The sequence below is a fragment of the Ostrinia nubilalis genome, chromosome 4, assembly GCF_963855985.1.
Source record: "Ostrinia nubilalis chromosome 4, ilOstNubi1.1, whole genome shotgun sequence".
Taxonomy (NCBI): Eukaryota; Metazoa; Arthropoda; class Insecta; order Lepidoptera; family Crambidae; genus Ostrinia; species Ostrinia nubilalis.
In genome coordinates this window covers 8402993-8420470 of record NC_087091.1, presented here as the reverse complement: position 1 = coordinate 8420470, position 17478 = coordinate 8402993, and the positions used below count along the sequence as shown (strand labels likewise).

Genomic DNA, 17478 nt, shown 5'->3' with positions numbered 1-17478 from the left:
GGAAGTTAGAAACATTGAATTTTCGGATAGATCCAGTTTATTTTGTAACTTATTGTTGGTACCATTGGATAGAGCTCGAGAAGCACTTTCAGGATCAGTAACCAGTTTTTGGATAGCTTGTATAGTTTTTAATATTAAGTGGTTTTACTAAATGTATGGAAGCTGGAAACATTGAATTTTCGGATAGATCCAGTTTATTTAGTAACCTATTATTGGTACTGTTAGATAGAGCTCGTGAAGCACTTTCAGGATCAGTAACCAGTTTTTCGATATCTTGCATAGTTTAGAAATAATCGAGTGAGATCACTTATCGTTTCCACCCTGTATTTATTCGATTCTAAAATATATTCCCAAAAATTTTGAAAGTTGTTTTAATTTGTATCACTTGGATATGATTTGTATTAAAAAGTGCTGTGAGTGTGACGCTTGAACGGAAGGAAGTCAACCTAACCTAACCAACTGCGTATTTTTAAACTGCGTATTTCTATACTGTGTAGCCGCGAGAGCTCTTTGGCGCGCTGTCTTCGGCGAAGTATTGCGCGCGCAGATTTTGACAGCGCGAAATACCTACTTTAGCAGAAATACCAAGCCTTAATAATCATTTATCATGACGACAAAGTAAGTACATATTTATACAATAGTTAGATGTGTCGTAATTAACTAATTTTTTTTTATTCACAGGGCCGATTTTTCTATCGCTAATCAACACATATCGGAAAATGTTCAGATATTTCTTCTGTTTATTAGGTATGTCCATGTAGTTACAACTACGTCACTACGTCAATTTTATTCCTTTGTTCCAACTTATAATAAAAAAAAGTTACCCATAATGTAGAGCAATCTCTACATTCAAAATCACATGAATGAAAATAGACTCAGATCTGTCCCTACCTTTACTACGGGCAATTTGATCTGCCAAGTATATTATTACATTTTCCTCCAAGCCCTAGCCTCGCTATTTACAAGGTTTTTCCAGTTGACTAGCTCTTTTAAACTCTGACTGCTAGTTGGCCCCCAGCCTAATTCGGATACATTCGCCAACTCGCTTTACACAAGCGTAGTGATTTTGGCCGAAATTCCTGATGTAACAGGGAGAAGTCTGTGCCAGGATAACTTTCACATATCCTTACTTTGTAAAGTAAATATGTGAAATACTTAGTATAGAGGACGGTACACACTGTAAACACACAAAGACTTTTGTTCTGCGGGCCTAGTGCGTATTGGAGTAAAAGTTGCGAGTTATAGTGCAAAGGGTTTTTAGTAGTAGATTTTCGTCACATCACACAATTTCTAGAAGTATTATTAGGGCTCTATTACAGTTGATAGTTTCTAAAGAAAATTAGTTCAAAGTTTTTTTCTGAAAATAAATTTATTTTATGACTGTAAAATGGAGGGAGATCCTGCTAGTACTTATATTCCTATTTTATTAAAAATCTATGCTCAGTAGTTCCACGGATAGGAAGTCTGGTCTTTTCAAGTCTTCCTGAATGGCAAGTAAGATTTACTAAAACTGGTAAGTTTATTTTTGAGATATTCAATTTAATCTTCTCTCATGATTCAATTTAATCTTTTCCTTGAATAAATAAATAAATGATATAAATTCAAAACACGTTGAGAATCTACTCCTTAAAAAATTTACCCCCAGAGAATCTGTGACTGTGTAAACTACATGTTTGATATAATGTAGTTGCTCACTCAGAGATTACATACGGTTGATTACATGCTTGGAAGTAGAAGAGATTAGTCTAACCATAGTGGTTAATGATCGTGGGTGTTTAATTCCAAACATGATGTAATGCATGATGCATGTGTTCCAATCTTCATTCATTCAATCCACAATCTTCCTAACCAACTACATTTTCAGTTAGTTTTAATCGAGAAACTACTTGGATTGGAGTGGTGTAATTTTCTGCGGTATAATTATGGGAAAAGTAAATAATCAAGTTAGGGAGTTGTACCTTCTATCAACATGAGAGGATGACTACCAGACGCAAATACTTGAATAACTTAAAGAAAATATGAAACACATTTACGTGCCAATAACATTTGGGAGTTTACTGGAATCTCAACAGATCCTGACTTGGTGACAATGGAACTTCAGGAATACATTTATTAGTTCGTTTCAGCCAAATGATGTCCACTGCTGGAAAAAGGCCTCGCCCAAAGTTAAAAAAAAAATTGATGAATCGGTAAACAATAGTGGAACATAAAACCTCATTCTTTTTTGAAATCGGTTAAAAACTGAACTTTTTTTGGATTATAAAAATCACTCGAGTGCGAAATTATAAAACTGAGTTTTATAAAGACTTAAAAATGACTTTAGTGTTGAATGCTGACCTTCCAGCTCGTAAAGTATTTGATTGCTAGTTGGATCATAAAACCGGCAAATGATGAAGTTTGCTCGTAACCTCATAAACGATTATATTGATCTTGTTATTTGTGGACGTTCCATACTTTATAACCCAGTTAAATTTTCACTTAAGACTTTATAGACGTTTTATCACTACAATTATCGACGGTAAGTCAGATGTAGGTAATTAAAGACCCCGCAGTATGAGGAATCGGGAAATACCAAATCGGCGTACTTAATGTACACACGTTTCATGATCATACGGACTATAGATCAAGCGCTTAACTCAGCCAGTATCAGTATGAGAGTCACACGGGAGGGTGTTTTGGGACGTCAAATGTCAGCGAGACTTCAAATGTGCTGAGTGTAAACTCGCACTACAGTCATTGAAGTAATATTACTACGTATAGAACAGACATCGTGAACAAAATATTTACAGTGCGGGGTGCGGGGCGGGAATTTGACGGACAGCTGTCAGTCAAATCCATGACTATCAAGTTTCATAATTTATGGCGATAAAATCTGCACCAGAAAATGTCGTACTTCATTGATAGGATTGCACGAATAGTGACGTTCCTGCGGTCGCCTCATCATAGACATTGTGAATCGATTGTGAAAATAAACAAATCGGCTAAATTGTGTTTTTAAATTTTCATGGTGCTCAATAGCAAAAAGGTTCAGCTACTTACATTATTTTCTTTTATTATATTGTGCGTTTCCTGTAATGTAATCTAAGCTCCCCTCCCTTAGACTAAAATTAGCCCTCCTAGACAAGTGACAAAACGTAGCAGTTGAAACATTCGAAATCACTTCGCTCTGCCGTTTTTTGGTGTTAGTTACTTCACTCTGTGATGCGATTTTAAAATTACAACTGGCGATTCCGAATTCACAACTGAGGGGACTGAGGCTAATCGTGTTACTTGTGCTACAAGTGCGTATGGGCTTCATACTGATGCTTAAGCCATTAATTATTTTTCTTCCCGATTAAAATCTAATGTAATCAATAATTGCCTTGAGAATCGTTAACTGGTATTTTCTAATTCGATAAAAAAATTACCCATCTCTAGTTTAAAACTGTCATCCAACAGCGCACGAAATATTATGAGTTATAGATAATGATACCATTACAGAGGCGACACTTCGTTTACGTTTAGTTTCTGCCTATTGAATTGGATACTGTAAGGAAACATCGTCATCATCATTTTAGCTACTGGACGTCCACTGCTGAACAAAGGCCTCCTCTAATGATTTCCACATCGCCCAGTTGATAGTGGCCTGCACCCAGCGTCTTCCTGCTATCTTCAGTCAGTCCATCTTGAGATTTTAGAAAAATTCCTACTCGTCACGGTAGGAACAAAGCTAGGGATGACCCACGCCTTCACTCCAGAACCAATAAAATAACTGAAAGTCAGAAACTTTCAGTTATTTTATTGTCTCTATTGTTAACTATCTCAGTGGTTGAGTAGGTACACGTATAATAGCTGTGAGGTAGAAGTTACGGGACTATTCCCACCTCTCCTTTTCACCGCTGCATCTCCTGTGTATAGGGTTGCCAGGTCCAAAAACACAAAAGCCGGACTCTGTGCTTCATTTGGCCGTAAAGCCGGACATGTGACGGGGGGGGGGGGGGGGGGGGGGGGTGCAATTAGCTCACGAGTGAGTACTATCATCATCGGTTACCTAACATTCTGATGCGTGCGCTTGATATTATTAATACCATCCATTAAAGGCTCCAGACATCAGTAAGTATGGAGCAGAATCAGCGCAATAAAAAAATAGCGCAATATTTTGTTGCAATTTCTTACAAAACTTGCGCACAAAAAGCAAATCTAGTATGAAAATCATCAAACTTCTAATGCTCGTAACTCAGTTCAGACTGAGTTTAGAGGTATACATGCCATAGTAAGTTTGGTTTATTACACTATTTTGTAATCAAAAAACAAAGTTTGGTCGATGGCCGCGCGAAAAAAAAAAGTCGCCACTTTCCATACAAAATCTGGCATTGCCATTTAAATGAAAGCTTTTGATGACAACGTATTACTTACTTTTTCAGCTGTCGAACGAATCACTTTTATACTCATAGGTCCTGTACATCGGTAGATTTGGTAAAAAATGAATCCATCCTGACTCAGAAACTAATAAAATTAAAATAACTGTAATTTTTTAATACTGGATTTGTCGATTAAATTGATCATATTACTGCGCCCTAACGGGTCGGACACTGGTGACCAGACACACTGTACAATTATTATAATTTTAGCCTATCTCGTGAGCTAGGTGTCAATAATTAGGGTGATTTACTAACTAACCAGTCGCATACGAACAACAGCAGTGAGATTCAAACAAGTTTGATCCATGATGCCGCACGACTATTGTGTGAGCCCACCCGTAACCCAAGCTTATTTAGCTTAACACAAGGGGCTGGACGGGACTAGTAATTTGTGCAATACAAAGTGCTTATAATCTTTAAAAAAATCTTTTTATTGCTGTATTTAACCTTCCTTTCGTATACTAATTTATGCGTCAGTGTCAAGTCTGCGATTTTTATTCTTTGAAATTTTCGTAAAATGGCTGCCGCCGCGGTGACGCCTTGTAATTAACAAATTAAAATTAAATTAGTGTTTTAAAGTGCATAAATGTACAACTTAATGGTAAAAAGTCATTCCTTAATTTTTACTTAATATGTATCTGGAGTTATTTGAACAGTATTTTTGTCTATAGGATGGCATATTTCAAAAAACAAAACTGCACTCAAGCGTGTTGTCACAGCAACCGCTGAGCACATACTAATTGAATTTCGGTCCCTGGACCTATTTACGTGCCAGAAACAGTCTAGTTGACATGTCTTCTCTAGTACGTAGTACATTATAACTCAATGACTACAGTCAATCCAATATAGCTTGATTAGAATGACAGCTGTCAAACGAATGTGACTAGTGCTGGGTATGTTTCGTACGGTTCACATCGATGTATCTATCGATAAGTTTTCTAAAAAATGATATAAAAATGCACCCAATTTTTCTTCATATCTTTATTCATAAAAATGACAATTAAAATTTATATTTAAAGACAGTAAAATTTAAAATTTATGTCAAGGGTGTACAACCTAAGTCGTAGTCATCATCATCATCAGTGTGCTCAGCTTGAACAATCTTCAAGGTTTATTATTTATTTATTTTATTTATTTATTTATTATTCATTATTGAGCAATTACATGTTTGATCCAAATAGCGTCCTAAATCCTCTTTAGGTTTGTCTAGACGCTATTGTTCTCTATACAAATAAAAACAAACGTTTTAGTATATATGAACTCCTGCTCACAAATTAGTTAAATATGTTAAAAATTTAGTTTTAATTTAATATGAAATTTGTCGATATGTCCCATCACTAACATTTTTGTAACTCGAGATAACCTTGTAGAGACGTCGTTAATAATCTAGCTCGATTTTTATGATTTCGAATTACTACTTATTGGTGTAATTTAACGCTGCATTTACACGCAATTAACATTTTTATTGGAAGCACTGTCGTCGAAAATATTGTTTGTAGGTCAGACGTGAATTATTTCTCGTCCGCCAATATTTAGCTCTCATTGATCGCTACTACAAAGTTATGTCGTTACTTTTGATGGCAGCTGTCATTCTAATCAAGCTATATTGGATTGACTGTAGGCCCTCTGATTTGTATGCTCTGTCACGTCATATCCGCTCGTAGACTTGTCAAGTCAATGTCACCAATTCCGTGCCGCTCCCATACCTCAGGTACTGACTCAGTTAAGCGCTATACCTTTTACAGCCCGACTAAACTATCGCCGGCATAAAGTCCATAGAGTGCGGGGAAACTAATTCTGCAAGTATACTGAAACTAGAACAATACAATCTAATTTAAATCTAAACTAGTCTGTGCTTTCGCATTCTGAGTTATGACGTATTTTCATATAGGTGCCCTTTATTCAAAAGTAATTAAGTTTAGGACCTAGTAGTGTTCTGTAAAATGAGATTGTTCAAGTATTGAATTGATAAAATTACTTAGGTTACTAACCTAACACCTGTAGGTATTCACAAACATTACAATGAGGTCCACGCACAGGGTGACCCACGAACCAATCGCTGTGCGTTCGATTTCGGTTTCACTTAAGCAGGCATCGTTTGTGAATACGGGCGTAAGTTTGAATAATATGAAAACAAAATATTGACTTGTTTCAGTTTTTTCGAAATCTTATAAAATGTAATATCGATGTAGGCAAATAAAATTAAAGACCGCAAGATTTTCCGTTTCTATTTTTATAAGCGAAATCTCATTTTGCAAGTACACGGTTATTATTATTAGGGCAGATCCGTAAGCAATGAACCGTCAACCTGAGGAAGCGGCTGCTTCTTTAAATATCAATTACGATTCGGTCTCCTTTGTGCCCTGGGTCTTTTTATGTTTCAATCAAATAATGAGTCTTCGAGGCAAAGTGGTATTTTAAGGGGAATGTTTTTACACAAACGCCGAGTAAGCGGATCGTTTGCTAAAGAAATTCGGAGTAAAGAATCTAATACCACCATACTGGAATGGACTGAGTTAATCTTAAGATGAAACGAAAAAGTAACAAGACCCTCTTATATTAATAACTTTTGGAATGTTTACCGCCTTAAGATAAGTGAAATTACTTCAATAAAATTACCTCTTTTGAAACCTAATTTCCTGACTACAACAACTAAGCTTTGTTATACGATATAATGATAAATTGTTTATAATAATGGAATACTAATTTACTAGTCTCATTTGTGGATAAAATATAGTTTCGTGGTTTCCATTAATCAAGGTATTAGTGGATTTATAACATTTGAATGGACCTTATTGCTATAAATATGCTCTTTATTGTACACCATCATAAAATAGGCAATTTTATCGCTAGGAAGCGATCTTATCCAGGCAACTTTGAGAGGACAGAATTAATCAACAAGGTTTAGAATTCTTAGAAACGATTAATCTTAAAGCTGACTTAAATTTGGTATTTGTGTGATGAATTCGGATTGAAGATTTTAGTAACTTCGATTTTAGTTAAGTAATGTTATAAGATGATCTAGGATAATCCTTAGGCATTTAAGTTGAAATATGTTGTTGTCTGTATATTATATATTGTGTTAGTAACCAGATTAATTAAAAGTTTGGGTTTGCGCTTATGCGTATTCAATTAATAAACTCGTACTTAATTTAATCATGCTAAAGCTCCAGCCACCCATACGAACATGAACTATTCCATGAGTTTACCTCACTTGGCAGCGATACACCAATACAAATTAAATGTTACTGAATAAATTGGTCGCCAATTAGCTCCATCAATTAATACATCATTTATCATGCCCATTGTCTGTCCGTTACACCTCCTATAATTATGTTAATGAATATCCATCTCGTTAAATTATTTTCAGTTTTGCATCGCGCGGAATTTTAAAAATATTACTGTCATTGCTACTGATCATTGTTAATTTACAACTGTGTGCGTACCATGAGTTTACGCAAGGTGCGCTCGCTAGCGACTGCGTAAAAAATGACATTAAAATGTATGGCATATTGTGCAGCGCCCCTAGCGGCTACTTTTAAGAAAAAAAATCTTCGGAGATTTCTTTGACGTACTCACTAGCGAGTACACCTAACGTAAACTCATGGTAAGCACACTGGTTTAATTTGTTATCATTAGGTAATTAGCTATCTGAATCGGGTCCGTGGCCGAGTCCCCCTGTGTTCGACGCACCAGTGGTCGAAACCCCCGATTTAAATAAATTTAATATCATATTTTTTTCGGCTTTTGCGCTAAGTACAGTCAACGAAAACCATGCATGTTTGACGCTATTTAAAATGATGTATTTATTTTTTTGTTAAAAATACTTAAAAAAATTATAATTAAAACTTTTATTTGTAGTTAGTTAAATGTAGAGAGAGTTGAGTTTTATTTTAAAGACTGATTGTTACAATTATTTTGATTAGGTAAAACGATTTACATGTTATTATAGGTAAATAAAACCTATGATAAAATATGATAGGTTAAAATAAAACCTATTATATTTTTAGGTATCACTATGGTAAAATAATATCAAACATTTATTTGTACGATCAGTATAAATATTTATTCGTATATAAACATTTTTGTGACTGACTGTACATTTGATTAAAAATTGCTTCTATCTGACCGGGGGCGTCGACCACGGGTGCGTCGAACACTGGGGGACTCGGCCACGGACCCTCTGAATCGTGGAGCCCCCACTTTATAGAAACCTACCGACATTCAGGAAGAGAGAGAGAGATTCTGAAGAAAGTATACATAAGTATTACATATACCTTAATAAATAGAGGCCAATCAATATAGTCGCATTAAGAATCGAATGTTCCTTCAGTCCTTTTTTATTTTTCTGAAATAGGATGTGTCACAAAAAGTTTTGCTTACCTACTTATTCAAATTATTTATTGTAAAAAGAGCTGAACGAAGTAAAATATCATTGAAAAACCTGAGATAAATTCTAGCAACCCCGAAATACTAACCACAGCCAGCCAAACGAGTGCCCAAAAGCATTTATTTAACGCGCGGCCATTGTGTTCTGGATACAGGATTGTAGCACCCAATCATTCACTCCACCATAACCCGTTCTCTCAATGTGCGTCCAATTTAAAGCGGATACAAATGACAGTCCATTCGGGAGAGGAAACACTTCGCAGCATTTGTCTTGAGACAAATTAACTGTTGTCGCGAGCGGCTGTGACATTTGTATCACTTATGGCCAGGAAACTACCAATATCTCTCGGCTGTTGCCAATTGCTGCAAACTCCTCTATTCTGCTATTTATATGGCATTTCAAACTTTGTAATGTGAATGGTATTTTGGAACTTAAGTAACAGGAAGCAACGTTGTTGTAGATTCCAAATGTTCTGTTTAATAATGCGGCAAGCATAAAGATATCTTCATATTATTGCTACTCAGCTCCTGTACCTACTTACCTCTAGCACGAAAACTTTCGTCTTCGAATCGTTGCGTTTGAATATGCAAACGATTTTCAGTAAAGACGTCGTTTTACGTCACGTTCACAGGAGCGCTGTTTATGTTTTCATAATAAATCTTTTAATGACGATTCGTTTTCGCAAACGATTCGAAGTCGAAAGTTTTTCGTGCTAGAGATACTGCAGGTACCTTCGTCCCGCACGTGTCACGTTAAAAACGGCTGCCTTCATTTATATGTGACCACGGGGCGGCGCTAACGCGGGCTTTTCCGTTGAGAGAACAAACAGAATCTGTCCACGCGACGTTACTGTCGACGCCCCATCACAATGTACCTTAACTCGTATTTAAGTACGAGAGACCGATAGCTGGATCCCCGAGTAAAGGGATCTTTATTCGTCGTCAATCTAAGAACTCGAAATGTAGGATCCATGATGAAAATTACACCCCAAGTAGCACAGCACCACCTAAGTAGGTACTGGTGAGATTTACGCCCGTATTCACAAACATTACTATGAGGTCTTACAGTGCGCGTGGACTCATACGAACATGACATACGAACCAATCACAGAGCTCTATTCAACGCTGTGCGTCCAATTTCCTGCTTCACTTAATCAAGCATCGTTTGTGAACACCGGCGTTAAAACAAATAGACAATTAATAGGTAATAAAAATACAATGATGACTAAAATTAATTAAAAAAGTTGTATCTTTGCCTGTCAACTCTTTGAAGGTGATAAATAAAGCAAAAAGTAGAGCAAATACGATTCCGAATGAACACTAAATATAAACAGCAGGGAATCAATACTAATCTATGGCCCAGCGGACTCTAGCCCGCGTTTATTGTTGTCACTCGAGCGCCCTCGTGATTCATTGAGCTCTGTTCGATAGGAAATTGAAAAAGCGGCCTAATTTGTTTTTTTAACGTTGTATGGCTCAATAAACACAAAGCAGTTTATTTTTAAAGTTTGGGTGTATTTAATTTTAAAGATATCGCTAAGTATTTAACTAAGTAATCTCGTAATATGAGCGTTTGATTTATTGACGAAAATTAATAAAAAATCCTTCACCACTTTGTTTAATCGGACTAATAAAACGAAAATGATGATTAAGAAGAATTCACGCCATAATCAATCCTCTAAAATTAAATTAGCTTGGTTCGCAAAATGGAGCTTAATAGAGTTCACGGATATTGCAATTAGTTCGCGATAGGCAAATTTTAATCAAGATTTAATTTTTTTAATCCATACCAATACGGAAAACAAATGTTATACCTACCCAATCTAACAAAGCTACTGCTGAATCTGTACCTAAAATATCTCCATTACCATCGCGCCAAATAAGCTCCTTTGGTCATTAACGAAGTAAATATGAATTTCTGCATGTTACTAAAACGAGTAGAAAACTCATAAAAAACTCATTTATTTTTGCAAATAGGTTTTTAAAAAGCACTTTTACACGTCCCAATATTAACCCTACCACTGCTTCAGGACAATAAATGGGCCAGTGCTGAGAAGAAGCAGCGCAAGAAACTCAGTCACTATTGAGAGATCAGTCATTATAGAGCACGAGACATATTATTGATAACTCAATGTAGAGACTACATAGCCTCTCAAATACATAATTTTAACTTTAAAATAGACACTCTATATTCTAATGAAAATGTTGCTTGCGTGTATAATTTCGTACACAGCAAAATTACATGTGTCAGGTGAAAATTATGTAATCGATCTCTAACCACATTTTTGGGCCGCTATCGTAACTCAAAACTCGCTTTGACTCACAGCTTTAACGATCCATAGAGATTGCTGACTGCGACACACGTATAATGAACAGCCCCGGCGGCCTAACTTATTGAACGGATTAAGCACGAATGTTCATTTAACATTGGGGCGGTACATGTCCTGCTGATACGGGCAGCGGCGTATATTTGATTTATTTGGTCACTAAAATGGCTTGTATATCATTCATTTAATGACTGCTGATATAGGTACTAATAAATAGATAGCATAATTGTTAATTTTTGTATAACATTATGGAAAACATATTTTATAATCTAAACTTTGAACATGAATAACGCAATGCAAACAATGCAATGCGATGGTCGTGATGAATACGTCCGGTCGCCGTGGAATCGCTATCGAACCTCATATTCCAAAAGAAACTGCTGAGCCATGGGACGCAGAATAACCACCCCGGTCTAATGTAATGCATTGAATGGTGTAGCTAACTGTAAACACAAACATTGGGGCGATGTTAGCTGCCGGGCGGGTGGCGCGCTGGCGGCCCACACTCGTCGTGACTCATTGATATCTCGCTAAAGTGTCCACATGATTGATCGATGCCGCCACTCCATTCAAGGCGCCCCAGCCCCGCAACGCTCGCCAATATTTTATCACTTATTTAGCTGTAAATGATTTGTGTCGTATATTCTGAATTATTTTTTTGAGAAAATTTCCCCCGTAAATCATGTCAAAAAATCGGGTGAACAATTTTTCAAGTTGAAAAATTGCTTTTTAAATTATGCGACTGTGTAACCCGTACGACGACGATGTGATTGGAATTTAAATTTATCTTTTGTCACTTTTTAATACGAATGCTGTCAGTATTGCTGACGCAACCACTTCAGTTCTTGGAAAGGATTTCTTTTAGGCTATTAAGTTCATTGAGCTTTATTAATTTTAAAGGAAAAGAGTATCACCCAACCAAATATCCAGCCCTAAATATAGCTACCTATTTATAACAACATAAAAATCTTCTTTCTAATAGAAAAACTCTTTATAAATGAGCAACGAAGTGGAAACTACGACGAACGTTCGATACCTAGTTGAGTAATGGACGAAATTCCGATGGTAACTTATTTATTTTGCCAAGCTACCATCTTGTAAACTTTATTTGCGAAAATACTCGTACATGTCTTCATTGGCTTCACTGATGTTATTAAAGTACAAAGTAGTACAGTAACAAGCAAGTTTTCCTTCTACCTCGTATTTTTCCATAAATTACTTTTGAGACCAGAGCAGAATAGCGAGATATAAAATATTTCATAACATTTAATACCTAGCTTAAATACACTATTTATATTGTATAAAAACTATCTTGTAATATTGTGAGAGGTTCATCACATAAAACTTATAAATACGATGTAGTTAATGTATATTAACATTCGTAACATTTTATACCTACGAGTACGTATTTCTTTACTAACTTATAAAACTCATATAATATAAATGTCGCGTTGAGACCTGTGTTTCTCTATTTTAGTTAGATTAATGTTGACTCATTTACATACAAAAATATCCAAAATAAAATTTAAGGGAGTCATTATAAAATGCAAATTTGTACTGCAACTAGAACTTAATAACAGTCTTGTATACCACAAATCTTGCAATGTGTCCTCTAATTTAAAGCAGCACGAGATGGTATCAAATGAGAGGGCTCTGATAGTTTGCGAGGCAATTCAGTTCCACAATTACAATTAGCTGGAAAGGCTGATTGTGCCGCCTGTGACTGATATAATCACTTTGTAGAGCCGTTTGTCGTACGTGTGCGGCATTCATACGCGACATTGAATGCTCATGGCGTCCATTGGCGATCGACAACAAGCGTCATTGAGTGCATAACTGTGATGCTCCTTTACACTTCTATTGATAATTACTTAATATCACTGCTACTATGTGGTAGCAGGATAGTGGAATATTCATTTCTAGGTTAGTCTATTAAGGTACGTTCGCTCACTAATGGCTTCAGTGTCCCGCTGTGCCTAGCAGGAAAAAAGTACTGTTTTGTGGCTATATAGAAAAGAAATAGCAAGTCACTATAAAGGTAGATCAATAATTGTTTGTCATATTTAACTTAGATTTTCAAGAATTCAGTTATTTACCTGATCTCTACGTTTATCTTAAAAATAAAGCACCTACATACCTACCTAAATGATATTTATTACTCCTGTTATTATAAGGCTTTGTGCTTATGATTGTCACAGTTGCGAAACAATTCAGTTTACCGAATTTCAACAATTACAATTAGTCCGAAAAACAGAATGTGCAAACCGCCTGCAGACAGATTTAATCACTTTATTGTGAACGTTTGAACGTGGTCGGCGTTCAGATGCGCCAAATTGCATGATTGGGACGTTACTAGCGATTAAGTTACCGACGTCACCAGCTTTTAGGCGTGTAAGTATAAACGAAACTCGAGACTCGGTTCAAATTCACGAGCCTAAAAGCTTTTATACTAAACCGTCACGCATAGGTACTCTTAGAACTTTATGATTAGTATTGTGAAATTAAATATCTACATTCTTCAGTATAGGTTTATACTTGATTAACGTTTAATACTTATTACGGGGCTAGGATCCCAAGCAAAAACTTTATATCAGTCACTATTTTTATTGAAGACGTAATAATGTTATCAATGATTGCTTTTTGTTTCTATGTGAATAACTGAAAGCTTTTTCCTTTAGAAAACTAATAAATATGCCTAAATCTGTATTTCAAACGTGTCATCGCCGATTCTTTCAGCCTCGATCTCGTCCTATCTACTTGGAGTCAGACCCTTGTCTTAATTTCATACTACGCATGATTTTATGTCCTCCTACCTATATGTCGAGAGGTTCTTTAAAGTCTCTTTGAACCTTCGTCAGATAGGTGACAGTTGGTCTCCAACTACTTACTGACACGTGAAATAAAATCAGATTTTGATTTCAAAGTGTAATTATAAAATCCGAACCAGTTATGTTTTTTGCTGTATGATACGAGTAGGTAATACCTAAGCCATTATCGGTAGTGTAATCACATATCGGCTTGACCTGTGGTTGAGTGAGAGAGTGCCACCCGGAATCAAGTCCACCACTGTACACTGATGTGCACATTGTGCATGAAGTTTAAATAAATAAAAAATATCATCAAAGATTTTCACATCCCTGAGAATTTTTTGTGTTTTCTTGCCAAAATATTAAATGATAAATCCAGTTGTAGCGTATTGAAGAACAAACTTTTTACATTCAATCTATCTTTCTTTTCACATTTTATTCTGAGTTACAAAATTGACTTTTGAACTGTCCCTAGCTACGAAATTACATTTTGGCAAAAAGGAATCTTTCTTCGGTTTTCGATGTAATTTTATCAATTTCTATAGAATAGTCACCTTTTATTATTACATTTTGATCAAATTCACAGATTAATTAAAGAAAATTAAATACGAGTAATGTCATCTCAGAGAATTTGCTACATTACTTATAGGCTACCTACCTTTAAATGGAGAAATACGAGTATCAAAAAAGTTACTGTTCATTTCACATTATACTGTCAAACCACACATGCAACGCAAATAAATTATTTGATTTGATTAAACTTAACGTTAATTACAAGTAAAATTCTGCATGAGCTGCCGAGCTGTTGAGGTCAAGGCTTAGTTTCAAATTGTGGTTTTTGATCCCACCCAAGCTGTGACATCACGGGATCGAGTGTCTCGCCCGAATTTAATTTGAAGGCTTACGACCCGCACACCGAGTGACCCTTCCAGTACTTAATACCTACTTTTTACCTTTATTACACTAATTGGCTGCCCAATTTTAATTAGTTTCGTTGCATTCACTAATTGGATGCGTCATCTATGTACGGACATAGCATGTTGAAATATCTGTACGCTAAAACCATTGGCAAGTCGCTCGCGGCAACGTGCGCATTTTGTTGTGTACAATTAATTACTTTTTTCAATTCTTGTTATGTTTATCATTTCTGAAATTAAATACTATCGTTATAATGATATTATTATGCTTTGCAATATTTTTTGAAATTGTTTCTCAAACAAAAACTACTTTAATTTGGCTTACCAAACTGATTATAATAAAGGCGCTTAGCCAAGTGCCATTGCATTTTCTATCTTGATATAGCGTGATTTGATTAAATTTCGTAATACCTAGTGACTAAGCTTATTTTATCTTATTTGTTTGAGAAGGCAGATTGTTGAAGACTTAAGAATATTAGGTCACCCACAGGTCATCGGGGATTATTCAATCTTTTAAGATAGGTACTACCTTCGTCAAGCTAGATTAAATTTATTAGATCGAATTTTTGCAGCCTAAAAATGTTTCCAAGACGATACCACTATATGGTTTGTTTCGGTCTCGGAGCCAAACTGTATCGTATAATATACGACATATTATGTCTGTCTCTATCAAAATATGTGGCATATTATGGCCGTTGACTGAAACAAATTGAAGTGCCTAATCGGGATACCTACTAAATATTATTTTATCTTTTCGGTATATTTCAAAGAAAGGCTGTTGAACATAAGTATCTATAACTGCTAAGTTTAGCAAAATTGCGCACCCACGGTAAGGTCGCCCGTTCAACCACGTCTTTTGTTATGCCTATTATGTATTCTGCGGTTGTTCAGTGTCTTCGGGTGGCCAAATAATAATCTATTATTAGAATTCTAACGCCCAAATAATAAACGACACTCAAGGCTTAGGAAGGTTCCAATTTAATCATAGTAGGTAACAAATTGTAAATTGTTTTACAACGCTGATAAAGTGATTTATTATCACGGGGACAAGTTTTAGTATCATGATTTTGCCGCCATTTTTGGTAATAGAAATAAAAGAGGCTCAAATTAATTTACTACCTCTTTATTTAGCGCATTGTTTAAATAAATATATAATCAGCAAATAAGGAAATCTTTACTCACGTTATTAACGCCTAAGTTTGTAAGAATAGATAAAGAGATTTTTTACTCCAATAATGTTAAGTATAACGAATTTTGATGGAACTTTACTATGTTATGGCTTATACAATAGAAAAACATTATGTATACCTACTATAATTATTTAGCCTATTTTTATATCAAAATCTCATCGGACTAAGTTCCGGGTAAAAGCTAGTTTAAAATTTTAATTAATCTAATCATCATTATTATTCATAATAATCTACTTAAATAAAAATTAATCACTTTATATGTTGCTAAGCGCAAATCCGATAATGAGTGGACGACGGATTTTTTTTCAAATATTATTTAAACACGAGGAAGACTTTCATGGAGAGAAAAATTAGGAAAATTTCTCGGAAATTGTAATAACTGAAATTCACGTGGACAAAGCCGTAGAAAAATTAGAAATAAAGAATACTAGTTTATGAATTAGTTGTTTAAAACAAATTGGCAGATATACTCATGGTTTTTTAAATGTTTCTACAAAATTGATGAACATTTTACTAGGCTGCAATAATCTAATATTGTAATTTCTTCTTTTTATTGATAAATGTAATGTATCTTACGTAAAAATTATATTATTATAAGTAAAATGTACCTATAAGTTTATTATACAACTTGCAATGTCCTGTGACATGACATCATCACATGTGATGTACCGTTTACCCTTCCATTTACTAACTGTCAAACCACTCATGTAATGCAAATAAATGATTTGATTTGCCCAGGATTTGCCGATTTGCCGAGCAACCATAATGCTAGCTCTAACAAGTCCTTTTCTTTGCCAGGTGTCCGCGGCCTCCACAACCTAGAAATCAACGTGCCAGGAGCAGTGCTGGTGGGGGAGACAGTGACCCTGGAATGCAGCTGGCAGCTGGAGGATGAAGAGGCGTTGTACAGCGTCAAGTGGTACCGGGGCCGAGAGGAGTTCTACCGGTACATCCCTAAAGAACTGCCCCATACCAGGGTGTTCCCGCTGCCAGGAATCGAGGTTGATGTAAGTAGCTTTCAGAATCATACCAACTAGCTATATGAAGATGACAGGTATTTGAATGGCCCATCCATTATTCGGTATACCGAATAAACTTTGAAAAACACACAATTTAAAAACTTACGACTATACTTGCGTTTTCAGCCAAATGACGTCCACTGCTGCGACTATACTTAATACCTACTAAATAAGTATGCGATCAGCGTATATCGCGGGAAAGGTTATCACAACACTGGTAATACTGCGGTATGCGCTAGTAGTGTTGTTACTATTTGCATTTATATAAAACATCATGTTGCATGTCATGGTACAGGTGCTGTCAACCTTAGAGTTATACCTACATTTTAATCTAAAATAGTAGCTTGATGTGCTGTTATCTGTACAATTTACTGGATTTGAACCAACAATCGTAAACTTTACTATTCGCAGCACTCAAGATAAACAAAT

At 35.6% G+C, this 17478-nt stretch overlaps 1 protein-coding gene across 1 annotated transcript in view; it reads left to right on the top strand.

Annotated features, from left to right (window-relative positions):
* The window catches only part of LOC135088578 (uncharacterized), a 73168-nt gene that overhangs the window by 23001 nt on the left and 32689 nt on the right, over positions 1–17478 (top strand). The window contains exon 3 of the mRNA XM_063983429.1: positions 16829–17037. Coding sequence (XP_063839499.1) covers positions 16829–17037 — 209 coding nt within the window. The remainder of the gene's footprint in view (positions 1–16828; positions 17038–17478) is intronic.